At 44.0% G+C, this 27,559-nt stretch overlaps 1 protein-coding gene, 1 non-coding gene and 1 pseudogene across 2 annotated transcripts; 2 read left to right on the top strand and 1 right to left on the bottom strand.

Moving 5' to 3' along the window:
- Positions 1 to 713, bottom strand: part of LOC145114450 (uncharacterized) — a 1,546-nt pseudogene extending 833 nt beyond the window's left edge.
- Positions 714 to 17,973: 17,260 nt separating this feature from the next.
- Positions 17,974 to 19,213, top strand: LOC145139847 (putative mitochondrial protein ymf1). The gene has a single exon (XM_079073545.1). It carries the CDS (start codon positions 18,658 to 18,660, stop codon positions 19,144 to 19,146), a length of 489 nt encoding a protein of 162 aa, XP_078929671.1. The 5' UTR covers positions 17,974 to 18,657; the 3' UTR covers positions 19,147 to 19,213.
- A 2,997-nt stretch (positions 19,214 to 22,210) lies between these two features.
- On the top strand, positions 22,211 to 22,283 carry TRNAK-UUU (transfer RNA lysine (anticodon UUU)). The gene has a single exon. It is a non-coding gene; the product is annotated as a tRNA-Lys (tRNA).
- The last annotated feature ends 5,276 nt before the right edge of the window (positions 22,284 to 27,559 follow it).

Below are 27,559 nucleotides of genomic sequence, written 5' to 3'. Positions count from 1 at the left end.
ACCGAATCAGAGGTGAGGGTGATGCAACGGCCTGGACTCAAGGTCTCTCCTGCCTCTCGGGCGAGGGATGAGAGTAGTGTTATTTAGTTTGATGAGGGTAGCTGCCTATTGCAGGAGTTCCTGACCTGAATGGACACCAGCAAGCAGTTACTGAATGTAAACAAAGTAAAGGGGATGGAATCAACTCAATAGAATTAGGTATTGAATATGACTTCTGAAGTGACTAAACGAAGTTAAGGATTGATTCAATACCAAATCCCAGATCCCTATAGACAACTAATGGTAGGGGCCCCAACGCCCATCGTGAACTACGTTCATTGCTCGGGCAATGAAAAACCTTGTCTCTTTTGAAGGAAGACCTGTGCACTTTCCCTTTGGCGGGCCTATAATCGCGAGTGAATCCTTTGTGCCCAGAAACTACTACTTCACCTGATCGGCAACCCTGGGATTCCTAGTGAAAACTACACCTTCATCTCGATCAAAGGTGGGATCCCAGATCGCTTGAAGCTTCCTATTCGCCTTTCGGGGGGTCCCCCGTTGATAGATGGGGGCAATCATCTGCGCCAGTGTATAGTAAAAAAATAAATTGAAAATTATTACAGTAGCGAGGAGAGCTTATGGACAAAAAATGAGGATTCCGGCGGCTTTTGCCACTTATGATCAGTGTTCACAAGAGCGGGACGGTTCAATGTCTTACAATGTTCAAGCAGCATTCTTGTCGGAAGGATTTTTTAGGAGGCCCGGGCACCTTCCGAACATCCCTGAAGGATAGAACAACATGATGAAGAAGGCGGCGAAGGTATGGAGGAAAATTTTGAAAGAGAACAAGGAGATCCCTGAAAAGGGGGAGACAAGGAAGTAGTAGAAATGTTGAAGAGGGGACAACCCGCTCTTTACTTTTCAGGGAGGCTGCCCCTCCCTTCTTGCCTATCCTGGACCCCTTCGTGAGTCCTCCTGGTTTGGAAGCTTAGTGAGAGCTCTTACCTCATGGTAGCTCTGGGAGCTGCATGCTAGCGTTTATTGAGGGAGTTGGAAAGAGCATTTGCGGTTGAATCGGAATCGATTTCGGATGAATCCAAGGGGGTGCTTTACGCTAAGGAGAGGATACCGTCTTGTAGTTGCGGAGTTGTCTGGGATGAACGCTTTCCTTCTTTCCAAGGGTGCTCAAGGAGTCTATCAAGGCATAAATCGATATATGAAGCTGGGAACTTACCAATCATAACAAATAGCCTTAGGTTGATTATTTCCTGAGAGTTTCAGTTTTTGTTCGGTTAGGCTATCTGGGGGAGGCAACTCTTCTAATAGTAATAGACACCGATGCTATTTTTCTACTACTATTAGATAATATTAGATTGACGAAATTCCTTGTTTACACGTGGCTAGGTCGCTGATTGAGAAGAACTACCGCTGAGATGTCTCAGATAGAGAGAGAGGGTTGGTCCCCGTCTTTCGTGTTTAAGATGCCTTAGGACTAGTAATGAAGCACAAAGCTAAAAAGGAAGTGGGAAAGTGCCCGACTGCGAAGCTGACAGAATTTTTTCAATCTACGAGTACGAGTAGCAAAGGGGGTACCCCAGGGGAATGTGAAATGTGGAATGAATCAGGAAGTCGCCCTTTTGTTAAAATTCCTTCTCCTCTCTTTCAGATTTCAGACCCTTGTCTTTGATTTCTGCCAAAAGATCTTTACTGTATATCCAATCTTGGATCTTGGACTGGCCGCATTCCCATTTATATTATCAAATATAGGTAAGGCCAACCCGCCCCTTCATCATTTCATTTTTTGTAACGAGAATATATATTGGTACGAAGCGCAAGTACTTAGCTTAGAGCCCTGAGCTCCTCGGATCGGAAGAAGACCAAACTGCGAAAGGAGAAGCCCTCTTCAGAACCCATACCCTAAGTCGATTGTTTTTCTTTTATTTATTCAGAATGAGCCGCTGACACTTGCTTGCGCATGAACATCATGAACATGCGGTAGACTTCTCGGAGGTGCCAGTAAGGCTAAGGCGGCTCTGGCTGCATTTGCCAAATCCGAGGGCTGAGGGGTGCCCACTGGTCTACAGCATATGATGCGGGTTATTGCCCATGCCTTTTTGTTTATAGAGATCGACTAGAAGAGAAAACCACTTATACTGCCTACTCTATTCCTAAAGGAAGAGAATTCAATCCCATTCCTTAGAACAATAAACAGCTTCCATTGAGTCTCTAAATGAAAATGAATGAGTCTCTGAAGCTACCCTCACTCAATGCGAAGAACTCTCCGCCCAAAGCTTTCCTTTCCCGGAGCGAGCCCTACCCGGAGCAGACAACTCTTGATCTTGACTGGCAACGGAATTCGCGGCACTCACTTTCCTGGGCCTTCGATCGATCTTTTGTGGGAGAAGTCTCTTAGTACGGGATAGAAGGGGCAGCTGCTGTGGGAGTAAGCATAAACAAGCAGTAAGCCAACCACCGATCTATCTCAATGCCATCGGCAAGCTGCTACCTCGGGGCTATTATCCCAGGTTGTTCTAAGACTGAGACAGAGAATAATGAATTCGAATATGCTATAATAAGAACACTTATTAAATCCGGATCTATTTTAAACAAGGTGACACCTTTCCGGCAACTACTCCCGGGCAAACTGCAACTACCTTCGAATAGGTTCTTTCTCTAAAGTCAGGGTTCGCATAATCTGATAAAGAAGGAAGGGGATTTATTCTCTTACTCACCGGGTTAGGGTTTTCTCTCTTGTCGAAATGCTAGTTTCATATTAGACTTTCAAGCTGCGGCTACCCGGGTTTTCTTTATATAGCTATCCCGCAACTAATCCTAAAACAGCTTCTGCAGATATAGGATAAATAGAAGATAGAGTGAAAGAAGTCTTTATCTCTGTACCATCCCTCTACAAACTGACTTGAGATAAAGAAGAAAGAGAAAGACTTTCTGCGACAACTCCTATTACTACTGGGGTAGCTCCCGAACCTTCTTAAACTTCTTCCCCGGATTTCTTCGAGACTTCAACTTCACTTCTCAATCGTCTAAAAGAAAAGGTGGTCTGTTCCTGGTAAAGGTATTTTTCTATTCACTGGACACCCACTGAAACGACCTCTATAGTTTAGGGCTCAAACGGCGGCTCTGTCCTACCTTACTTCTCAACCAAACCAGATTAAGCAAAGCACGCAAAGACGTCCACTGTCTATTCATGTTATTCTTTTTTATCCTCGAGCGGCGGTGGGGCCTATTGATTCGGGGGCATCAAAGACAGATCTTATGGCGAGATCGAGGAAGTGTGGTGTGGTGGGCGAAGCGCTAGTGCCCTATATATAAGGCGCTTGCCTCTCTTGTTTGAACTACTTGATAATTAGACTTTCGCGGAGATGCCTGGTATAGATACCTTCTTACTACATTCTCAGACGGACTTTTTTTCTAATTGTTTTGAATTCACTTGACAGAGATGCCAGGGCAAGCTCACTTGGAGTGATAGACCTTGTTTTCCCGCTTTAACTAGGAATAAAGAGGCATGACATCTATTGAACCTGGAGACTGAACTAGGTATGATTAACTTTCCCCTACTGCGACTACAGCTACAACGACATTTTATATTGGATAAACTGCGGCTACTGCCGAAGAAACTTCCGTACCTTATTGTGAGAGTTCCGATGATTTGGCTGAGGCGAGCTAACGAATTCCTAGTTGAAACTTCACTTGACACAGTCTTCGTTCACATAGTAGAAGAGGTAGAGGGATTGCTTCTTGACTGAAAGTCTTATATCCGAACAACTAGGTTGAGCTTGAAAGCTTAAGGTGAACCATAGTTAAGGGAATCTATCTTTACTTACTTCCCGGCAAGAAAAGGAGAAAGAGGTGCCCTATCTGCAGGTGCTTCACCCGATGACTTAAGGCGTCTTGGCCCAGGCCTTATCCTATTTATTTGGCATTCAACTTCAAAGCTAAGTGGTAAAGGCACGGAATCCGATATCCGATAAACTAGGCCACTTCTCTTACGATCACTGATGACTCAACCGCGAAGAATGAAAGAGTTGGGCACTCGACCGCGCTGTGTCTCTCTCTTGTTGCGGATGACTATACTTCCACTGCCAGACAAAACTAGTAATAAAGATATGGAATCCGCTTTTCCCATAACTGCTTGACTCCCGGGCATCACTTGAAGTTTAAGCATAAGGACTTGGGCCTTACATGAACACAAGCACTCGTACGATTGATTCAATCAATAGGAGCTATCCTGTGCCTACTTCTTGCCTACTATATAGTGGCCCCTACGGATACGCCTGCCCCAAAGACTTCCACAACACCAATTCCGACTACTTCTGCGTCTGCCACGTCTCTAACGAATTAGCTCTCGAGCTTTCAATGCTAGAGCCATTCCCGCGGGAGAAGAACTTACTATAATAGGGAATCTAGCTTGAAAGACTTGATCGGTAGTGCCAGTCATTCCCTACCTTGCTTGTTCAACTTCTCCTATATTGATTCATATAGCAGAGGGAAACTAGTAGGGATATAAAAGCAATCAAATAAGGCATTTTCCGCTGGAGAAGAACAGACTAGGTTTTCTTTCTCTAAACAGATAGAGTTCCGGGATAAAATTAAGCCTAAGCCTGAGTTCAAGAACCTTGCGACTAAAGAATAGTTTCATAAAATGCCTTTTGGCACTCACTCTCTATCATGTTCACTATCCCTGATAATAGATATACTAGGTATTATCCCCTAAGTCGCCGGGGGCTAGGTCCCCACCTGTTGTTCCTATGACATAAGCTACCTTACCTGATTCTGACATTCGACTTGAAAGGAAAGCATAAGGAGCCTCAACATCTTTTCCCTACGTGACAGAAAGAGATAATTTCGTAGTTAAGGCACTTCCCGATCTAGTAGCTATTTCTGCTGCTCCATTCACAAAAGCATTTTATACGGCCTCTCATGAGACAAGAAAGCAGAAGCTTCTAGAGCCGTATCCTAACCTGATTCAGAAACAGAACGTGACGGAGGCCTAGTTGTTGATGAGTGAGCCCCATCCGATGAATGTGTGGACTTGGACGCTGGGTTCAGAGGCGAGAGCGATAAAGAAGGCATTCCATGTCCCCTTCCTTGTTCAAGTTCTGATTACTTGACTTCTAATCAATCTAGTCCAGACTGCCCCGGCATTCGGTTCATATATCTAAGAAGGAGATTTCTTATCTACTATACTGCTACGACTGCCACAAAGAAAGCTTCAACAGCTACATCACCAGTTTCAAATGCACTGGAGCTCTTTACCTCTCGGCTTTACAATATGGATTTGCCAACATGAGCGCCACCAGAGACAGATTGAGCTCACTCTTTTCCCACCGATGACAGACTTGTTCAAGCACTATAGACATCCGATGCCAGACTTGTCTTCGACGCGGGCAGGGTTGCTTTCTAGACAGACGAGTATGCTCTTTCTCTTCTTGCTATTGATGGGGCATCTTCAACTGGCGTATCCAATAATGCCGCGCAAGACTTGACCGCGTTAGGGGCTTCTTCCTCCGCCTTTAGTGCGACTCCCTAACCTTATTTTCCGGATTCAACTGGAGCTCGAGACCTTCTTTTCCCATCAAAAGGTATAGATGAGGAATCTATCGAGTGTGCCACTAGTGGTCAATATCCATCAACTAGAAAATCGATCTTTATAGGTGGGACACCAAAAACGAAAACAGAAAAAGCTGTCGAAATAGAATAAAAAAGAGACTCCTCAATGGGCGGAGACTCAGCCTCAGGAAATTCTGTTAGTGAGAGACGACCTGGCAACCTTGCTATGTGATTACCGCCTTTAGAAAGCAATTAAGACAGAATGGAATGAATGACTGAACGAGCAGCCGGGCATGGGCATGGGAAAGAAGTTCCCTTATATAATGGAATCATTGAACTAGGCTAGGAAGAAAGATCAATCAATTCTATATGCGCTTTTGCCATCCGATCCGATGACCCCCTTGATGCCCTTTATGTTCTCTCTCTTGCCATAGAGTAAGTGTGCCGTTACGGGCCCCTATCTAGGTGCTTTGTCTCCGACTCACCGGAAAAAGAAGAAAGAAGGTTTAGCGACTCCGCCCTAGACTCCTATTGGCTAGTGAGCTAGTTCCCCTTATCTAGAAAGTCAATATCCCGGATAATGGATCCTATAAGAAAGAGGGGATTGTTGCAACTACAGAAACAACCGTACCAGAGAAATAGAGACAACTACTAAAGCAGAAACGGGCGTAGCCCCGGGGTCTAGTTAAAGAGCCTCCTCGCCTTACCTTGTTGATATTGGAAATAGTTGAGAATAAGCCCTTGTCATGCTTCCCTATGAGTTGGGCATCGATAGAACTTGAAGAGAAAGAAGAAGCAGAAAAAAAAGCCATATAAAAAGGGGCATCATCTGATCCAGAACTTGTTGTTGATGAGTGAGCTGCCTTGCCCGAGGACCCTTACCTTTATGGTGAACGATCCCAGCCAGGTCAGATAAGAATGTGCCCTCTCCTTGTTTCCATGATAGTCTAGATCCGGTTTAGCGCTTGATAGTTACACTTTTTTTTGTTGGCATCCGATGACGTCGACACGCTGGGCTGGGTGAAAAAAGATATTCCGAGAAAGTAGGTTTAATACAATAATATCGTAGTATAAAGAGTGATGCATCAACAGGTCAGACAGACCGACCTTCCTCCTGCCCACTGGCCTTCTTCTGGCTTACGAAACTTGCTAGTGAAACTATAGCTATCCGGGAATCCGCAACTAGAACTACAAAGCAAAGGGATTACTTGTCCCCAACAAAAGGTGCAAAGCTTGGTTGGGCCAGTTCCTGCTTAAACTCCAAACCCCATAGCCCTTCCTGTTATGGCACGCCCTCTATTGCCAGGACGAGACTGAAACTGCCATATGCACGGGCGAAGAAAAGCCTATATCTGGGTCTGCGTCAACAAGTTATGATTCCTTTACTGAAGAATTCAAGCTCTTCAACATGGGTTTAGTTCATACATTATGAAAGCTTTCCTATTCAAGACCTACTACCAATTCCTTTAAAGCTACTACCACTACCGAAGCTTGCTTCTTTTGGTTACCGGTTGGGGGTTTGAAACCAGAGAAAGAAGATCCGGTTGGGTATACCATCTCGATACAGAGTGAAATTAATTACCAGCTTTCATACCAAGGAGTCTTTTCCCGTATAACTTCCTTACTCTTTCAGTATTCATACGCACCTGCATCCGCAGCTAATTCTTAAAAGTAGTTGCTTAGTTATTTTATACGCACGAGGCTCGAGGTTGAGTTCTACACCGATCCCTTCACATTTGAATGAGCGGCTCTTTATGCTTTAGTAAGAAGGATTAGTCTCGCCCTGAGGCGTACCCCGCTTGAAGAATGCTCTTTGAGGGTTTTAAGAATAGCAATTATAGGGGAAACTAATTCATTGATGGAGCCGAAGCCCTAGTTTCTTGATGATAGGAATTGCCGTTTTCTTCTTTCAATCCCACCGTATCTGCTGAGCCTATCGGAGTTGCCTATGTGAGGTTCCTTCCGATCTCTGGACTCTTTCTAATAAAAAGTGTCAAAAAAACGAAAGCTAGCAAAGTTTTATTCTTAGTCTCTTCTACTCAACTGCTTCTAATCCGGTTGTGGCATCCGATCCGGTCTTGCAGCAGGGGTTTTCTTGGCCCTTTTGCTTTAGCTTTCCCTTTGCCTGGGTATGAATCCCATCTCTCAATTGAGTTTTCTTTCCTGCTCTTACTAGTCGTTTTTTTAAACCTCCTCTTCAATGCTTTCTTTAAAATGAAAAAGGGGGATAAGACAACTTTATTCCCCTACTGAAGGAACCGTTGGAAGGTCTGGTGCGCTAAGCGCGCGTGGTGCCAGTAGTAATGGTTCTGGCGCCATGTACCACCAGATCAAAAATCCAATCATAGCGAACAAAGCGAATGTATCTTCTGCTAGTACAAGTGTTTCCTCTAGTCGGAAGCTCTTAATTCGTGATGCCTCTTCTTTCTAGGCTATCGGCAAGACAAAGTAGCCTCTCGGGCGAGGGACTTATTTCCTTGCTTTGCTTGCATCCCTTGTAGGAACTAAAGAAAATCACTGATCTCCTTTTGGTGCACATTCCGTGAGAATAAAATCCTGGATTTGGAGGCCCCCCGACGCTTCACAAAAGTCATCTAGTATAGCTTTCACAGTACCCGCTTGTTCCATGTCTGCTTCAGCAAATAAGATGAAGTCATCAGCAAAAAACAGATGGGATATGGCCGTACCTTTTTTATGCAGCCTAAAAGGTAGCCAACTACCCAGATCAACCTCACTTTGTATCAGATGACCCAACCGCTCAACAGCCAGTACAAAGAGGTATGGTGATAACGGGTCCCCTTGTCTGACACCACGTGAAGGAACAAAATCATTAGCTCTAAGACCATTCCACAAGAGATTCATCCGCGGGGAGGAAATACATTCACGAATGACAGATTGTATGTGTTCAGGGAGCTGCAACTCCTTCAAGCAATGGAAGATCAAACTCCATTTGGTGCGATCATAAGCTTTTTCTCAATAAATCTTCATGGCCATGTACCCTCTCTTCCCTTTAGATGTTTTCATGGAGTGAATGATCTCCTGCGCAAAAAGAATATTATCTGTACTCCCTAACAAAGCTGCATTGATTCGGAGCTATAACGAGGGGCATAATGCTCTTCAACCTGTTAGTAATGATTTTGCCTTATAGATGACGTTGCAAAGACTGATGGAAAATCTCTGATGGTCGGAGCCTTAGGAATAAGAACAATTTGCGTGGCATTTACCTGTCTTACAACACTAGGATCAAGAAAGACGGATTTCACCATGGTTCCACTGGCTTTGAAAAAAAGGATTCAATCGGGGCTTTGAGAAAAGAGCTTGCTTGATTTCCCCTCCCAACGCCAACTAACAAGTGCTGATCAATAGAGGGATAGGTGCATCCAAAAGAGAAGTTCACATCCCGATCGCTTTCATCCGTGTAAAGAGTCTCGAATCACTTTGTACCCATCTCCATGATTTCCTTGGCATCATATGACCATTCCCCATTATCAAGCTTTATAGCTTCAATCCTATTTCTCTTCCGTCTTGCACTAGCTAAAGAGTGGAAATACCGGGTATTACGATCTCCATGTTTATACCAATTGCAACGAGAATTATAAACCCACATTACTTCTTCCTGAGCCAGCAATCCCTCCAATTAAAGCCAGAGATCATTTCTCAGTCTGTCAATTTCAGGGTAGTAAGCGCCAACTGCAAGCTTTCGGTTAATGCCATCCAATCTTTGGTATAAAATTTCCTTCTTCTATTTCATATTTCCAAACACTTCCTTATTCCATCTAGTCACACGGTCTCTGAATCCATCAACAGCTTCATTCCAACCTTGTTCCCCTCTCCAGGCCGCTTTGACAAAATCCGGGGAAGTCCTTATGCAACACCCAAGGGAGTGGTTACGTGAAGTAAGTCCCCCCTTATTCCCGACATGCTATGGTGCCCGGGGGCTGTCTCGCGAAGATCTTCGATCCGAACCTTCGCATCTACTCTCTCTTAGAGTATGAACAACGCCTTCCCCTCGCTACTGCTAAATCTCGCTATCGCAAGAATATAGCGATCGAAGAGCGATGGCTCGGCTGCATCGCGTATTACACCGTATTGCCCGAAGGGGGCATGCTGCAAGAGCGTAGGTTAGTGATAAGCTTAGGAGGCGTGCCCGAAGGGCAGCGGCAGCAGTGTGGTTACAGATGTCGTCGCTAGATTGAGATCTGCAGGCTGGTGGGTACTTTGACTGAGGTGAAGAGAAGCCACCGGAGGTGAAAAGGTAGGCTTAGTAGGGCTCGAACCTACAATATCACCGTTATGAGCGGTACGTTTCAACCAATTAAACTATAAGCCCCTACGGATCTCTACATGCAATTCGCTCACTTCGGGAAGAGTGAACGGAAAGAGGAGGCCTTTGCTCTATCTGCTTCTTCCTCTCCCCAGGAATTAACAATTGGAAAAAGAAAAAGATTCTATATCTATTTTTTGTTTATAGATAGATATAGAATTGAATATATTATTATATAGAATAATATCTAGAAAAATGAAGTGAAGCAAGCGGCCCTTTCGCGACTCAAACTGCCGGTACGCTTTCCGGCTCGCAACCGATCAAACGGGCGGAGGCTCTCTATTTGCTTGCAATGCCGGCTCTTCGCCTTTAGTTAGAAGTAGAAGTAGAGGGCGTCGTTTGCCCCACACTTCAGAAAAAGTAAAAAAGTATGGATGAAGTAAGAAAAAGTACATAAGGAATGATAAAGAAAAACTTGGTTACGGGAACCGAAGGTTAGGCCAACTACTTTAGTATAGCTACACCTAAAAAAGTGTATTCCTACCCTTTCCCCTTTCTGTCAATGTTGCCAATTCCCAGAAGACTAATGTACCCTCGTGTATACAGTTGTCCAACTACTTTCTTCCTCCGACTTCTTTAGCCACTTCCGGCTTCCCCACTTCCGCATCTGTCGTATTCGGGAGAGCTTGCTTCGTGGAGGAGCATTTAGCAATGCTAGCAGCCTGGTGAGGGCTGGCTGTCTGGGGACATTTTAAGGTAGGGCCTGCTGGGCTTGCTTCTCATGAGATTGGGTAAGGGAATCGGAAATGGGCTCATAAACCGGGCGGGCTTTTGGGCACACGGAAAAGGGGAAGTGGATGGAGGGTGCTTCTCAGCTAGAGTTGGGGGTGGGGTCGCTATAGTGGCTAGGGTGAGTCTTCCTACACGGCTGGACGCCCGGCTCTAGACGAGAGGGGGTTACCACCACATCCTCTCCCGATAGACTCGAAGCTCTTCATAGTCAGGCGTGGTATAAAATCTTCTCTCAAAAAGAGACAGACCAGAGATGACAGAGGAAGGTATTCGGTTCAAAAAAGATACGGCAGTCAGAACAGCTTCAGTCCAAAATTGACTAAGGACAGAAGAAGCTACAAGCATTAGCAACCGCTTTCGTTTAATCTTTTGTAAAAAAAAAAAATAAGCAGCGAAGAAAACAAGACAGTAAGTTGTTGCGCTAACTCGCTAGCTCAGTAGCTTTAGTCTTCTACTACTAGTCTAATTGGTAATTAAATTATGCTTCAGTCTCTTATTCATTCGTATCAGAAGCTTGGGGATCATGCTCTCATGCTATCGGTCCCATCCAACACTTTTCACACTCGATGCCCATAACAAACCTCTATGCGGGGAGTTGCTCCTGCCAAACAAGAAGGAAAAAGCGAAATCAACTGCACTTTACTTTTTCGGATAGGTTTTCCTCTAGAACTCTACCGGATGCTTGTACCGATCGTGCGAAAGTACCAAGCTAATATTGATAGGTCGCTAAGGAGAAACCCCTCAAAACCCCAACAAAGCGGACCAAAGGCCAAATCGGGATAGAAGTTCCAACTAGTAATCATCTCATTTCCTATCGGCATTGTCAGAAGCTCAGTTCCTTTTCATCACAGGACAAGATCCGAGCAGAATCAGAGGACAATCGAACAGCTACAAGCTAAGATGAAGAGTCTAAGTGACGAGCCTTTTAAAATGATACCCGACGATCAAGACAATTCCCGTGAAAGTCTTTCATAGAAGTGAATTCTTCTTCTTACGAAGCAAATTACATTTCCTATTGATTTGTCCCCTGGACCTATTCTGATTCTGAATTATCCGTCGCTACGCTGTTCCCAAGGACTAGCAGAATCGAAATAGCGAAATTCTTGGGTCATCTCAATGGGTTCAGAAACCACACGTTTCTCTGGATCATCATAGCGTACTTCCACATATCCACTCAGAGGAAGGTCTTTTCGTAATGGATGACCCTCGAAACCATAATCTGTTGATATACGGCGTAGATCTGGATGATTGATGGAAGAAACACCAAACATATCCCAAACTTCTCGCTCCCACCGGCCGGCTGATGGAAATGGACTGACTACCGGGGATATTCGTGTTACTTCGTCTGCACTGGTTTGTACACGAATGCGTGAGTTATACCGAGTACTCAGTAAATTATAGACCACTTCAAATCTTCGTTTTCGAGAGGGATGATCAACTCCGCAAATATCGATCGAAACTTGAACCCTTGTATAGGTATGCAATTTAAGAAAGCACAACAATTGAAATGGGCAGTCCGTATTGGTATCAGAGCTATTCCCATGTTCCGATCTTTCCATTTTTTTTACCCATTTCTTGGGTAAAGTCTCCCAACTATATTTGAAAATGAATTGGTTATTCATAAAGATAAAGAAAGCTTTCCTGTAGTTCCGCTTCTTGCTCTAAAAATTAGGAAAGACTTGTCGGAAATCGCCAGTTGGCTTGGTCCGACCAAGAAAGGCATGGGACTCTTTGGGCATTGCTTGGGTCGAGTGAAGTAAAGACTGGCTACCTATAATATAAAGATCCCTCACTGCACACTTTAGATATAATGAAAACCTTTAGTTTAGGAGTCATTCAGGCTAGATCTAAAAAAAGAACATAGCCTTCGTATGATCCCTTTCTAGTACCCTATCTTGAGCAGGAAAGTGTTCAGTAGGAAAAGACTGGAAGAAATGGGATTCGAACCCATGCATGATGCAATCTTCTTGTATGTCGATTTAGCAAACCAATGCCTTAAGCCCTTGTGCTATCCCCCCATGATCAGATCAGATAGCCCTTTGGGCAACCAACCCATTTCGCTCTATCATTTCTTCTTTCTTTCCTAGCCTACTCAAAAACTATTTAGGAAGGGCTACCGTTATATACGCAATTAATAAAGGATGCCGAATCATCCACCGAATCCTATGTTTCATCCTAGTTTATTTGATGTGTATACCTGTTTTTCAGTTGGCCTCATGTATATCTAGGCCAATGTGTCTTGTTGGGCTTAGTATGTGCTTAGTTTCGGTTAATCCTTAGGCTCTTTTTGATTACGTAGAAACTTGGATTATTTTTAGCCTTTGTAATCGTAATCTAATTTCAATAATTTTTTCCATAGGTTAGTTTCTTTATTTTAGAGCTCGGGGAGTGTCTTGAGTTCTTTGTTTGGTTGCCTGGGGTGGGGTATGCCCCTTCATTTATGTTTACTTCGGGGGTTCTTCTCCATCGGTCAATGTATTCTTACTTACCGAAAAGAAAGACTAGTTAGGTACCGTAGGTAGAGCATATTCCAACACTTCGGATAACCACTTGACATTGGCACCTTGGCCAGGTAGATCCGTCCCACTCTCCGGACCTCACCTCTGCTTTTTTGGAGTACGGGATGACTCGGATGGGCAGATAAAACAGAACCTGTCAGTTACGCCTTTAGGGGCCGCCACGTATAGCTTTAGTTTATGCTGTAGCATCGGTTATTGCTCTGGTTACGAATGACCCAATCTATCTATGGCAACCACCCCTACTTTTAGTAGATGGAGATGCGCACCTAGGAAAGCGCGGAATAGACCTACGTGTCGGCCAGTGCCGGGGCAGAGATAGGGACCATGAAAGCATGGGATTCAATCGAACCTTTTCGGACAATTCCTAATGCAGAAGAGGGATGCTAATAAGCTGACAGCTCAGGCATGGCTTCAATAGCGAAAGAAGTTCTTTCTGATTTGAAACAAGAAAGACAATGAATTTACGAGATCTTGATCCGTTCAGTGCCTTCACTTGTGAACAACAGGGACCCATTCTGTTGATTGCTTCTCTGCCCCAGCTCTAACAAACTGGTTTTTCTTTCTCACAGAATTAGGGAAATAATTAGATTCTTCTTCCTTCTTTCGGTAACATATACCGAGATAGGCTGGGAAATCCCCCTTCGATAGACAGGTGGCAACTTGACCTCTAAGTAAGGACAGGAACGACCGTGCCCAATCAAACACCACAATCATGAAAAGCACCTGAACCGAGACCTAAAGTTGAACCGCTGAAGGAACCTCTTTCCGTTGTTAAAGCAAGTACGCTTTTCAAGCTTTTTCCTTACTCTTACTAAAGCAGGCACACGCAAAACTCTCTATTTGGCTTTTCACTGAAACCAATACGTCTAAACATAAGGTAGGTGCTTTCACGACTCACTAAACGGGGGATCAAAATCTTTGCGCAGTAGAGGCGGAGGACGAAGCGAATGTAGAGGACACAACATATCCAGGGAAAGAAGATGGACTGGACTCACTCTCATTCATGGCATGGGCAAAAGCAGCCCTAATGACTTTCAGTGAAGATATGCTTATACGGCGAAGTCAGTCACAAAGTCTATGTTCGTATGCTTTCACTCTAAGCCGACCATCCAAAAAGGATGTGCACAATTGATCATTGACCGCAGTCTTCTCTTTTCTCTCCCAATGTGGGGAACTTTTTTCGGTTTTTTTCTCTTCAGCACAGCACTCAATGGTGATGCATGGCGTCATTACTGAATCCTTTCATTGACCTTTCTTTTCTATAACGAAAAAAGCCCTCCTCTCGGTGATGTGGGTGAGAAACCCAAATCAGAAAAGCTCAGCAAGCCAATGGCTCAACGGTTCTCACCACCCTCCTCTGGCGCAAACACCGTTTGCTGCGCTGCGCTCATCACGAGAAGCCGGGGAACTCTCTTGGGTGGAGTTCAAGCGCGATGATAGTCAGTCTCAAGTTTTCTACTATGCCATCTTTATTAGTTCAAAGACCGGGCTTGGGGGTTGGTCTCAGTGGTCAATGAAAATGTACTAGTGTGCTGTCTTAACATGCAGAAATTTTATTAGACTGCTAGCTTTACCAGCGGTAGGAGGGTGAAAAGACGGTGCATGAGCGAAGTAGGATCCTCTTTTTTTGTATCCCATCGACGATATTCTTTGGTTTTTGTACACAACAATTTGCATAAGCAAAGTCGAATATTTGTTACAAATCTAGATCCTGCACTCTCATCTCTAGTCTCTAGCTATCATCTTAGTATATTAGTCAAGCTATATCTTGTACTTTCTTGGGCCTAACTAAGAAAAGAGAACAAGAAAAGCAAAAGCAAATACGACTTTCAGCCAGGCTGCTTCATTCAAGTCTAGGACTTAGGCAAGACTTATAAATCGAGCAGTTATAAAGCAGTTTAATCGCATTTATCGTCTCTCACTTAGCTCTGATCTGGTGTCGTCGCTCACAGTCCAAGAAGAGTAGTCCTTTCATTGGCTAGCGGGATTACGCTTAATGGGATAGACCGATCATCGCTTCCTTCCTCTACTAGTTCTGGAGTCAAGCCAGCAAAGAAGTAGACTCCTTCCTTTTTCACTGGCTAGCATCATAGGGATATTCGACGTTTAATGAGATAGTCTAGTTCTAGACTAAAGCTAGCAAAAAACAAGACTGAGGTCGATAGGGGCATTACTAGTAATTGCTAAGGTGCTTTATTAAGTATTTTCCACGCTCCTCTCCAGTCTCTTTCCAGCCTTTGTGATTTCATATACTATTCCCGTATGCCATATCTCTTATTCAATCTTGCTATACGTCCAAGCTCGGTAGTTGGAAGCAGAACTGAGACTGGATGTGACTGAAGGAAAAGGGAGATAGGTGTGATAGGAGGGCACGGTTAAACAGGTAAGCGAAGGCTCTCTCTCTCGCTCTGTGGTCTTGTGTGAACTCCTTTCCGCCCATTATTGATCTTCACTCTAAGTGAGCAGGTCAAAGCAGTTGAGGTGATAGCAATAGTAAGCAGGGAAGCAGAAGCAAAAGGTCTTCAAAGAACTTTTGTGTAATAAAGCTTCTTGGTCTCATTTCATTGGTCTCTAAGGCAAAGTCTCGCTTAATCATTCATCGATCTTTTTCTGTAAGGCCTCGGGCCCCACGAATTCCGATTTCTGTTTTTGTTTGTATTAAAGTGTTGGTAGCTTCTAGCCTCGAGCTGGAAAGTCTCATCGGCGGGGGTACTATAGATATATCATAACTCTCTAATTGAGACTCAATCTATACAATCAATCAATCAGTATGTGCAATATACCGGTCTTTGCGATATGCTCTTTCAAATAGATCACAGATCTTCCCGCTTAGCTGCACTGCTCTCTGAGCTCTTTTGTCCGCTATCGCTTCCTCTAGTACTAGCTCTGATCTCTCTTCAGCAGTTGCAGTACGATTCTTTAATTCATCTCCTACCCTTTATAGTCGTAATCGCTAGAAACTCTATATCATTGGCAATTGGCATTGGCGTAATCTTTTTTCTCCTGTCGGAAGGGGGTCCTATCGAAAGCAAGAAAAGGCATTGCAAATGGCGTGCCCTTACTCTAATTCTAAATAAAGCTCTTTTGCGCTCTTGGTCAGGCCTGTAACAAGTATCTAAAAAATCTTTTCTTTTCGGCCTATGGTTCGGTCAAAGCAATGACTTGAGTGAGTAAGGAAGTAGGACCTTTTTACCCCGACTGTGAGTTATTACTGACCCCTCTCTGTCTCTCCCCCGCGCTGTGAATGAAGTGAGTAATTCGTTGGTGCTTGCCCTTCAGTAAGTAGTTCGGATGGCTGGATACATGCTACGCTCTGCCATGCTTGCCTGACCGCGAGAAGCCTTAGGGTAAAATAATCTTGAACAGCAATTTGAGAGCATCTTTGGAATTGAAAGAAGGGGCTAACCTGACTTTCACTTTCATAAAAAGAGAAAACTGGACTTGCACTTTAAGAAATGGAATTGCGATGAGCCAGAAGTTAGAATCTCGCCTAACCACCTGTCTCCGTCTCCCGTAGTTCCCCCCAGAAACATCCGTTTGCCTACTTCTACTCTGGCCGGGGGTAACAGTCTTTTTGAGAACCAAGTGGCCCTTGAGGAAGACCTTCAGAAAACCCCTCTAACTCGGGGAAAGGAATTCAAGCCCATAAAATGAGTCAAGTCTATGATAGGTACCAATAGTCTTTATGGCGCTCTTACCCCTTATGCAAAGCACCAATGACTTCGGTCTTCTGAAAGGGGCTTAGGGCATATCATCAAAGAAAGAATCCCGAGGAAGGGGGTGAAGCTGAGGTTAGAAACGGTTTCTCCCGATGTTGCTAGTTCTTCCGTTGTTGGTAGTTCCTCAGGTCGGGTTGTTTATTTTTCAGAGCTTTTTCAATTCTTTCAGAACCTTTCATATGCGCCTATTGGAAGATTTGGGCTACCTCCTCTCTTTCCGATCTCATTCAGATAATAAGCCAGTCCGGTTTATTAGATAGTGAGTGGGTAAGAGAGGTGCTTGGTCTGTCTCCGAATGTGGGCCTAGAAGCATTAGCCGAGTCTCTGAATATTCCCGAGGGTTCTCAGGATAAAGACAGCCTTAAGGTGCTAATGAAGCTTCCACGGTCTCAGTCCATGAAGGTGCTTGCTTTATTGGTTGGCAGCTTGGTTATAGTCGTTATGAAGAATGAAGGAGCGACGAAGGAGCTCACTTCCACGACATGGGAAAGGATCATGGGATGAGGAAAAGAAAGAAAAGGTGCAAGGTGAGGAGATATCGAGAGGTAGAATAGGTGAAATGAGTTCAAAGGAATTAGTTAAGACACGCTTCTTTAGCACAGGCCACGGAGTGAAGTTGGAAGGTTCAATGAACTACGCGAAGGGGAAATCTTGGGCGCTATTGTTGTCTATATACAAGTGGCGTAGGCAAAGCTGTGGCGACTCGTGGAGTAGACAGCAAGCTCCGCTTGAACAGAAAGCAGCAAGCTGCAAGCACTACTCCAAAAGCAGTGAGCTCCGCAACAAAAGCGAAGCGAGCCGCGGTAGCCTATTAAGTTTTTCAGCTGCATCGTACCGTACTATGGGAGGGGTCCGTACCTCCTTTAGATAGAGCCCCCCTGCTCCTAATGTAGAGCTAGAACTACTGCTACCGTGGAATCCGCGGTCACACATAAGTATCTCGCCTTCCAAAAAAAGCGGCTGCTAATTAGCACTAATGCTAATGGGGACCATCGATCAAGAAGGACTTCGGAGACTGCAATCGAATTGATCAAAAAAGAGAAATAGGGCCAACTCTTCTAGTTGCGCCTCTAACCTTACTACGCTACCCTGATAAAAGGTCGAATGCAGCAGGACTGCAGGCACGAAATGCCGATCAAATCCATTAAAGGAAGCCTAATCAAAGCGGGCAAACAAGAAGATCTGACTGAGTTGATGATGGACCGGATCTCGAAAGGCGAGAGGCTTTCATAAAGACGTATGAGAAACGGAGGGTCGAGAGAGGCTTATTGCACGATCCACCCAACCGCTAATAAATGCTGCATAAGATAAGAGAGTGGGAGGCCGGCCCCCGCCCATCTGGAGGTGCACACCCATTTATGAACATATACAAAGGGCTAAAGAGAGAAGTCCATGGAGAACTACCAAATCCAATGACTTTGATTTATTCGTACCATTCTGTCATCGATCACTGCTGGGTCGGTTGGTGAGTCACCCAAAAAAAGCATCGAGAAAGGTCAAGCATATATGTTTTATGAAATGATCAGCGGTTTCATTTATGCTATGCCCTGCATCGTGTTCGTCTGTGTTTATTGAGCTTTCAGCGCCATGCGCTTTGCTTCGCTTTATAAAAGAGAGAGAGCCTTGTCTTGAGAGTGAAAAGAAAGGGCAAGCGATAGAAAGGATAGTCCCTCGCGCGTTCGCGAGAACTACTAGAAAATGGTGAGATCATTAGATCATTAGTGAAAGAAGGACCAACGACGATCCTATCCTAAAGGAGAAGAAGGAGTAGGAGGAGTCAGTTTTCTTTGAAGATCGAGGAATCAATCTCCCAATTATGCCATTCGGAAGAAGTCTTCTACAGAGGGAAAGCCTGTTACGAGTAAGTGGAGAGGAAAGATCTCCAGAGATTCTTATCTCATTCCATTCCAGTGGCTCAACCAGTAACCAATGGCGAAAACTAAAAAATCCATGGTTTCCCGGTAGAACCCTATTTCGCCCAAGTTGTTTCAGAACCGGAAAAAAGAAGCGGCTTTTCGCACAGCTTGCGTATAGTGCAGGTCCCACTTGTATATCGTATTTGGCTGAAGAAGCATCGGACAGGTTGGAGTTCTTACCTTCTTGGGATTCCATGGACCAAGATCTGCTTTTATTATATGGGCAATACCGATCTACTTTAGTAGATCATATGGATGTAGAAAAAGCTTCTCATTTTGATGAATTGGAAACATCTCTTTTCCATTTCTATTTACCCAGTTCATATCTTTGTTTCGTGTGTTCCCCGGAGGAATTCGATCTCTTCAATCTCGGGATACCACCTAAATAACTATAACTGCGGCCAGAGAGTCAAATAGGTCGGGAAGAAAGAGTCTGAGGTTGGGTTGGACGACATACATCTTGGTTGGTCCCACCACCACTGGGGATTGGACATATATAGAATCTTTCTTCTAAAAAAGTCTTATTATATATATATATATATATATATATATATATATATATATATATATATATATATATATATATATATATATATATATATATATATATATATATATATATAATTTTATATTCTTATTTATTTAAATAGCTGCAAGACCACAAAACGGGGTGAAAAAAACCGAAAGCCCTTCTTTTAAGTTCCTCCCAGATACATGGCTTACATACCCGACTCAACATTCTTGGAAAACAATCGAATCGAGGGTCCGGAGGAGAATTGGCCATTCAATCTTGTGAACTAATCGAGACCGAAATTGGAGAAAGAGATACGAACGGAAAGGAATAACCAATCGATGAAAGAACATGAAACCATTCTGTTTCAATAGAGGTACGAGAAAGGGTTGGGGGCAATGAAGTAGGTGAAGTGGTTGGATTTTGCGAGCTGTTCCCACCACTGCTGGATGTGATTCCAAGAGCCGAACGAGAATGAATACCACACAGAAAAGTCAAGACCAGGCTCCCTAATGGAATGTTTAACCGATCCATTCCGGATCGACCGAATTGGTACGGAAGTTGTAACATGGGAAAACCACGGAAAACACGACTTATTTGAATAACCCGGTGACCTACCAATTGTAGAAGTAGGATTTTTGGCAAGCAATAAGCACTTAAATAATACAATTCAAGTGTACCATCTTCTTTCTCATTTCGAGGAAAAGGTGCGGAAGGAAAAGGAAACAACGGAGGGATCCGAATCGGACCTAAATGGGAATGACATGAAAAGTCTTTTTCAAAACCTAGCATTAAGGGCGTTACGACGATATATGAGAGGAATGGAGAAAAACTCGTGATTGGTGTGGAGGGGAAGGTCTGTTTATAATATAGTTCAAGAAAGAGTCGTCTCATTTCCTTACTTCTTCGTTCTTTCTAATTCATTCACTTCAAGACTGGTTCTGAACGCCGCGTAACATCATCTTCAACCAACCTCCATCGTACCGGTGCGACCACTAAAGAATTGCTTATACACTAAACAGCTGCTTATATATGCTTACTAAAAGACTGACTTTTATTCATATTCAATTCATTAGGCCAGCGTGAAACTAAGAAAGATAGATGTGCCTAAGGCGTAAGCAAACTGTGCACGCTAAGAGAAGAGGAGAGATGTTCGCAATGACTACCACAAGAAAGCCGCCCCCTCTCTCTAAAAGGGCCTGTCACTTCGTTCGTACCTTCTTGGCTTAGGCTTGCAACTTCACTTACTTTATGGCCTTGCCGCCTTTTTATAGCAGAAGCTAAGCGCTTGAAAAGCGCGCTAAGAAAGGTTGCTTCTGTCGGCCTTTATGTGCAACAGTCCACCAGTAGCGGAAGATAGGGTTACCGTACATACAAGAGTCTTCCAGTTCTTACGGAAGCTCTTTCTTACCAGTCAAGTAGTACAACAGCTGTCTCTTATCTTATAGCCCGGCGCGGCGGGTCGCCTTTTTAATTCAGTAGATAGAAGAAAGTATTAGATAAGGAGTAGGTGAGTGAGTCCTCGCTGACCTGAGCGATTTCAATCACCTAGCAGGCCTTTTATTTGGTAGGTAACATCGCCAAAGCGTATCATCAGATTTGACTACGAAGGAAGGAACTCGGCAGAAGATCGGTCTGCAAGAAAGGCCTACTTATCCACGGGTTCATTGACAAAACCGCCGTAGGAATGGAGACCTTTCAATAGAGCGGAGGCGAACTGATCAACGAGAAAAAGGCCCTACTCACTACAAAGGAATACACCACAAGATCGAACTGCACTCATGCCTCTCCCGCATCAAGTTGACCGCCAGACTGGAGCTTCGTAACATGTTGACGAAGACCTCCGAACTGAGGGTTCGGTCAGTACAAGAGACTACTTTGTCTCCTCGGAAGAAGAATAGCCCCGCTCTCTAGCCGACTGATCCCGTTGATCAAACTGGGAGGGAATGTGTCACATTAGAGGTGAACGATCAGAGGTGTCCTCTAATCACTACGATGAGCTGGTCCCTCTTTTAGTAGACTCAGCTATGAATATTCATGAAAAAATGAATGCCTCTTTCACAGCTAACCCCATTTTCTTAATGCCGAGACTTTCTCTTTCGTCGAGCCCCGAGCTTGTGGTCCTCCTTTGAGTTTGGGTTCAATTGGATGAATCTGTCAAGTCAAGGTCAACGTACGTAGCAGCAAGGATGGTGCATCGCCTCTTTCTCGTTCTCGCTCGGGAGCCAAAACGAACACGCCTGCTACCTACTGTACTGGACCTTCGACCAGGCATTCTACCTTTGTCGAATCGGAACCAATACCACTGCATTGCGCTCGAACAGTTGAGCGGCCGCCGGCCCTTCCGTGCACAGATATAGATTCATTATTCGTACCTGGTCCAGCCTCACAACCCTTCGCGGGTTGGTAAGAAGTCAGTCTTGTTTGGTAAGATGGAATTTTACAAAGAAAAGAGAGTGCTCGCCCCGGCCAACAAAGACCGTAATTACATAGATAACTGCTCCTCCCCTTCTCCGTCTTTAAGGCTTTAAGGCGAACCGTATGGCGGCTGGAAATAAAGACGACCTCACCTTCTCGTAGATGGTGTCAGTGAGAGCCATTTTAGTACCCCCCGTTGACCTTTTTTTGTAGATAGAATCTTCAATGAGTGGAAACAAGCAACCTTACTAAGCTAAGAAAGGTGCTTGTTGAGTAAGGCCGGCTTTCTTCGAATGCTTGAGCGCTTCTTTCTCATATCGATCATTCAATATCCTTGACTTTTCAATAAGGGGCGCGTTAGCTAGGCCGTTTTCTTGCAGGAGTGCTAGCGCGCGCCCTTACGTTTTCTTCGCTTGCTCTGCAGTACGAGCCTCATACAAAGTCGCGCCCCTTTAATATGATGAAGAGGGGCCGCCCTCTTTTCTTTTCCGCACCAATCCTTATTTACTACTACATCTTTTTTGGGGTGTATAGCTCAGTTGGTAGAGCATTGGGCTTTTAACCTAATGGTCGCAGGTTCAAGTCCTGCTATACCCAAACCTAACTTGCACTATACTATGAGTAAGGATGCGTAGTAGCGCAAAGAGCACTCTTTGGCCTTTAGATTAGAGGCGCTTCGCCGTCTTTGATTGGATGGAAACATCTATCTAAAGTGTGCAGTGAAGGAGAAGAGTAAATAGTAGGGGAAAGAAGAAAATGGCACATTGACATTCATCTTCCTCTCGAAGGGCTTTGAGAAGAGGGGCAACAGTGAAGATACCGAGACCGTGTCTATGGGGTCTTAGTAAGAATCTGTTGCAAGCAAATGCATGTAAGGGAGGAATGCCCGCATTAAGATTTAAAACTTGTCGTCTACTTGAAGGAAATGTTTGGAACAGGAAACTTACAATAATACAACGCCGCATTCTTCGAAAATTGAGGAACAAGACGAGATCTATTAAGAGAATGATTTATTCTCGAAAAAATCTGAATAGTTACATCCAATTACAAACTACACGAAAGTTGCCCCTTTTTCATGGAGATTTACCCATCACAGAGATGCATAGAGGAACAGAACGAACTTCATATATCCCTTTTCCACTCAATCCAGAAACAAGATCGGACGTTATTCCGGTTCGTCTCCATTTTAGTGAAACTCTTCCTCAAGCAAGGCAGCCGATAAGTCATCGAAGGCTTTTTGTTAATAATGTAATAGTCAGCATTACTTCTTTTCAAGTTTCCCAAGGTGATTTCATATCTTTTAAAGAAAATGATACTCTAATCTATTCAGAAATAAGGAGATCCTTCTATATCGAAATTTCAGTTTCTAAAATCATAGGAAAATTCCTGGATAGCCCGGTAAGAATGTGGAGAAGAACCAAAACGGAATGGTTCCGCTTACTTAAAACTAAGAGGGGATGCCGCCTACTACTGAAAGACCCGTTTTTGCAACAGTTGCATTCTTCTATGCAAGACGAAGACTTAGAAAGAACAAAGAAGTTTGGATCCGAAAAAGTATGCTTAGGCAGTTCTTTCGCTGAGCACAAGAGAATAAAGAGGCATTTTTATCATTTCAAATCGATATTCTTATCGAAGAGAAGGAACGAAAAAACCCTAAATCTTACTACTAGAAAAAGAAGTCCTATAGTTTACAACTCTTCTTTCTATAGTAATTTGACCTCTTGCTCCACCCATCAGTCTTCTATGAAGAGAAAAATAAAAAGCTCTTCCCTATCTACTCATTATTCGGAGGTGAATCATAGAACACTAAAAGCTGTTCTATCTTATGGACCTAACATAGGTCACATCCCTCACGTGTGCCAAGAGCACATTCGATAGCATCCTCTTAAGGTTTAAAGATCCAAACCTTCTTCTTCTTAGCGGAAACGCACGTGGCCAAAACATCTAAAGATCGGCATAGTCGCTCATAGGGGCCTATCTATCCGGAGAGAGGATAGTATATATCTTGATTCACTATTTCCATTTTTCTTTTTATATTTCTTTTTTTTTCTCTGTCTCGTACGAAGCAATGGGAGGCAAGCTATGACGGCAGGATGTGACCTTGCCTTTCTCCCTGCTACCGCCGTTCTAAGTTCTTCTGACTAAACGAAGTTAAGACTAAAGTTTCGGAACTTAAGTTTGCAACTTTTTTCAGCAAAGCTTAGTAAAAATCCCTCCTTCGGCTACCTTGGATCAAGGGTAGAGATAGGAAGTAAGTCAAAGGTAGATCAACAAAAGTCTTAGTATGGGAAGAGTCAGAGCGAGGGGAGAGACTTTCTAAACGAAGGTTAGTCTAAGTAAGGAAATGGGCACTCTGCTCACATCGAAGTAACTGTTGTCTCCCTTATGGTCGACGTTCTCTCCTCCCATCCTCTCCTCTCCCTACCGGTCGCCGAATATAACTCTTCTTTGCCGTTCTGGTTGGCTTAGGGCGGTCGAACTCTCCCCTCCTCTCCTTAACAGTCGAGTGATTTCTCATTCTCTCTCCCTCTTTCTATAGATAAGCGGGTTCTTCGATCATTCTAATGAAATAGGTTCGTTAAAGCCAATTGCTCGAATTCTGTTTTAGATTCCTATTCCACTCCAACCGGTGCAGAACTCTTAACCTTTCTAGGACCCTCTCTACGGCAAGGTGCTGCTCTACTCTTTCCACTTGCTCCCTCGTGTATAGCGGTTGAGTTCTTCGCCTCACGGTTTGGCTACCCATCGTCATTCCCTCTCTGTCTAAAGTGAGAGGGGTTCTCTGCGCGCAGTGTAAGATTCCCCTGGATGGGTCTCGTAGGCAGCAGCATTCGTGCTTGCCTTTGCCGTGATTGTCCGTTGTTCCCTTGGTGCGCTGTCATTGACGGTGTAAATCTGTTCGTTCGAGAAAACATGTTGATCTCTTTCCATATCCTATACCCGGTTGTTGCCCTATCAAGATGTGTCCCTTCCTTTGACCCCTTTTCCAATTTCTTAGTGCTGTCCCCCTTGCGTTCCCTCCCTTTGTGAAGAATTCCATTTCCCTTTTTCTCCACTCTTATTTCTTCCTTTCTTATTCTCCTGTTGGAAGTAACTAATCTGCTTTTTGAAATCTTTCCTTTCTTATAATTATAAGGTCCTTCCCCTGTATAGAAGTCTGTGCGATTTTTCCCCTTATCTTCTGGCCGACGCTCCCCTTACCGGTATCAGTGCAAGGGCAATTAGTACGGGTTGCCATAGTAGTCTGGATGGATTGGAACGAAGGGATGAAGGAGGGCCGGCCTGCCCAACAAGTAGACCGGAATAACTAGCTTCTAGTCCAACTAGCTAGAGCTCCAGCCCAAGCCTCCAAATCGAAGCTTCGGAGAGCCTTCTCCCATGCGATGAGATGAATTCTGTCTCTCCCTCCAACACCAGACCGTGGACATTTCGTCCGAATTCCTTCAATCCTACCAGCCATTCCTTTCGGGACCCCGGACAAGGAGGGAATAAAGGCAAGCTTTGAAGAGTGGATTTCATTAAAAACAAGGCCTTACCAGCTTGACCTAAGAGGGCGGGCACCTTTCCAACCCGAAAGCTTCTTGCTGAATTTCTCTGTAACTGAATTCTAAAGTTCATCTCTTCATCTTCCCAGCATACCAAAATGAACCGAAATGGAATTGGCTATTGAACAGCCAAACATATTCCGGCCGGCCCTCGTAGTGTGGATGGAGGATGAAGGAAGAACACCTTACTTCTTTCAAAAGACGGAAACAGAGTAATTTTTTCCCACTAGCCTAACTAATGATTTTACCTCACTTTGTTGTATTGTATAGACAAGCCTGACTTTATAGATAGGAATTCAGAAAAGAGTTCTAACTTACCTTCCTGACTGTGCTTCCTGCTTTTGGACCTATTTTCTATTCTAGTGGTAAGACTGTAGTCTACTGCAACAGGAGAAAGGAAAGCAGGCCATCATGATAAGACCCTCTTTACGCTCTCTCTTTCTGCTCGCTCCTGTCAACGAATGAATTTACTACTTGTGTCACTGACATTCCATTAGCATGGTGGACTATAGACCGGCTTTCACGTTCACTCTATAGGAAGGGGACTTAGATTAATCGATTCAATGGGCGAACTGCTTTCCTTTAAAGGTAGCAAGTGATTGAAATGACAAGCTTGTAACTGATATGAAATCGGAAGACAGTAAGTTGGACGAGGTGCTCATGTACCATAGAGTGGGCAAATGCTCCCCTCTTTCAAGAGACTGTTTATGTTCTTGTTTCTTTAGTCTCTTTACCTGCGAGCATGAATTCCTGAACCCAATACTAGGAAAGAGCTTCATACCCTATAGAACTGACAGATCGGCTAGCGAAGATGGCTCAGTCTCAGTAGATCCCTCACTCCTCACCGGCTTACGGAAAGAGAGCCCTAAGGGAGAGAGTTCCGGTACTTCAGGCATATCTATCAATGGGCAAAGACAGGAGAGCCTTCTATCTCTTCCAGTCTTATAAAGGAAAGAAAGCAGGATGAACAGGCTTGAGTGTCGATAGGTGACTTTAAGGTAGGCGCCTATCTCTTATTATACTATAGCAACAGGAGAAGTCGGGATTGGTGCCCGGAAATCTATAAAAAATTAGCATTTTGCCCAGATAGAACTTTTTCAATTCATGATCTGCTCTACGAAGGGAAAAGTGAAAGTCTCATTTGACAGCTATATAAGATAGAGACTTTCTAATTTCCATGTCTGTCTATAAGGGAAATAGGTCAAGTGTCATTTTGCAGCTATATGAGCATGAACATCTACTTTAGAATTTGAATAGTCCTCTTAGCCGGTCGATTGGCTTGAATCTCTCTTTCTTTTGAATCATAACCTACTATTAGTGTATGCCTAAAACTGAACTAATTACTTTTCTCTAACCAACTTATGACCAAACAAAAAATGACTTAACTAATGGCCAAATTTCCCTCTCCTCATTAAAAACTACTTCTATCTAGCTCCTCTCTTCACAATCTTTTGGTCAAAAAGAGTAAGAGTATTAAATCCCAAAAGTCCTAGGAGTTAAGCATGTCGGTGATGAACTAGTTCTCGTTCACCCCGGGTGGAATGAGTCAAGCTAGTTCCGAAATCGCCAGAGCCCTCTTGTTCTAATCTTTTTCTTAGCAACTGGCTTTCAGAAGTCTTGCTGCGAGGAAGATTAGAAACGCCTTACTATATTGAATTGAGAATAGTGGCATTTTTTCTGCAGATATGGAGTTTGTTGAGAGGACTTGCATCCTTCGTTCGTAGTGGTCATTTATAGCTGTTTTTCCAACTGAACCTAATTTACTATTTTGCGACAAGAGGGGGCTCTTACTTCTTTCATCTCTAGGTTGAGTACTAGCAAGTCAGGGAGAAGAGAAAAGCCTGGGAAGTAATCGGGTTTTCAGCATCTGTAGTGGAAGAGTGTACTGGTGGTGGTTTAGTTAGAGACAACAACGGGAAGGGGGCTCTCTCTTCTTTCAGCTGATTCTCCTTTTACTAGGCTTGGATAGATGGGGGTGTCGGTGTAAAGATCGCATGGAACAGTAAATGGCAATGGAATCAAACCTCCTCCTATAGGTAAGTTCAGTTTGTAACTGAGGCTTTCTAGGCGTAGGGCTAATAGCACAATGGCGGTGCGGCTAGGCTTTGTGGGTTCGAATGCCGGTTTGAGATAACCAGCCAGGCAAGGGAAAGAAGGAAGTCTTCCTGCGGAGGGGGAAGAAGCGGCCCAGTTTAATAGATTCAATGGTCGACTTGCTTGAATCGAAGAGGAAGAGCCCACTTTCATATTGAATTCAGGCTTTCATTAGCTCCTTCAGGATGGGATTGACGTATGGAACCACTGACAGTGAACCGTTCGTCTACCTCA

This window comes from Lactuca virosa, chromosome 1 (assembly GCF_052849685.1).
Source record: "Lactuca virosa cultivar CGN04683 chromosome 1, Lactuca_virosa_CGN04683_v6, whole genome shotgun sequence".
NCBI lineage: Eukaryota > Viridiplantae > Streptophyta > Magnoliopsida > Asterales > Asteraceae > Lactuca > Lactuca virosa.
The sequence above is the reverse complement of the archived record's forward strand: the minus strand, read 5'-3'. Positions and strand labels throughout refer to the sequence as shown.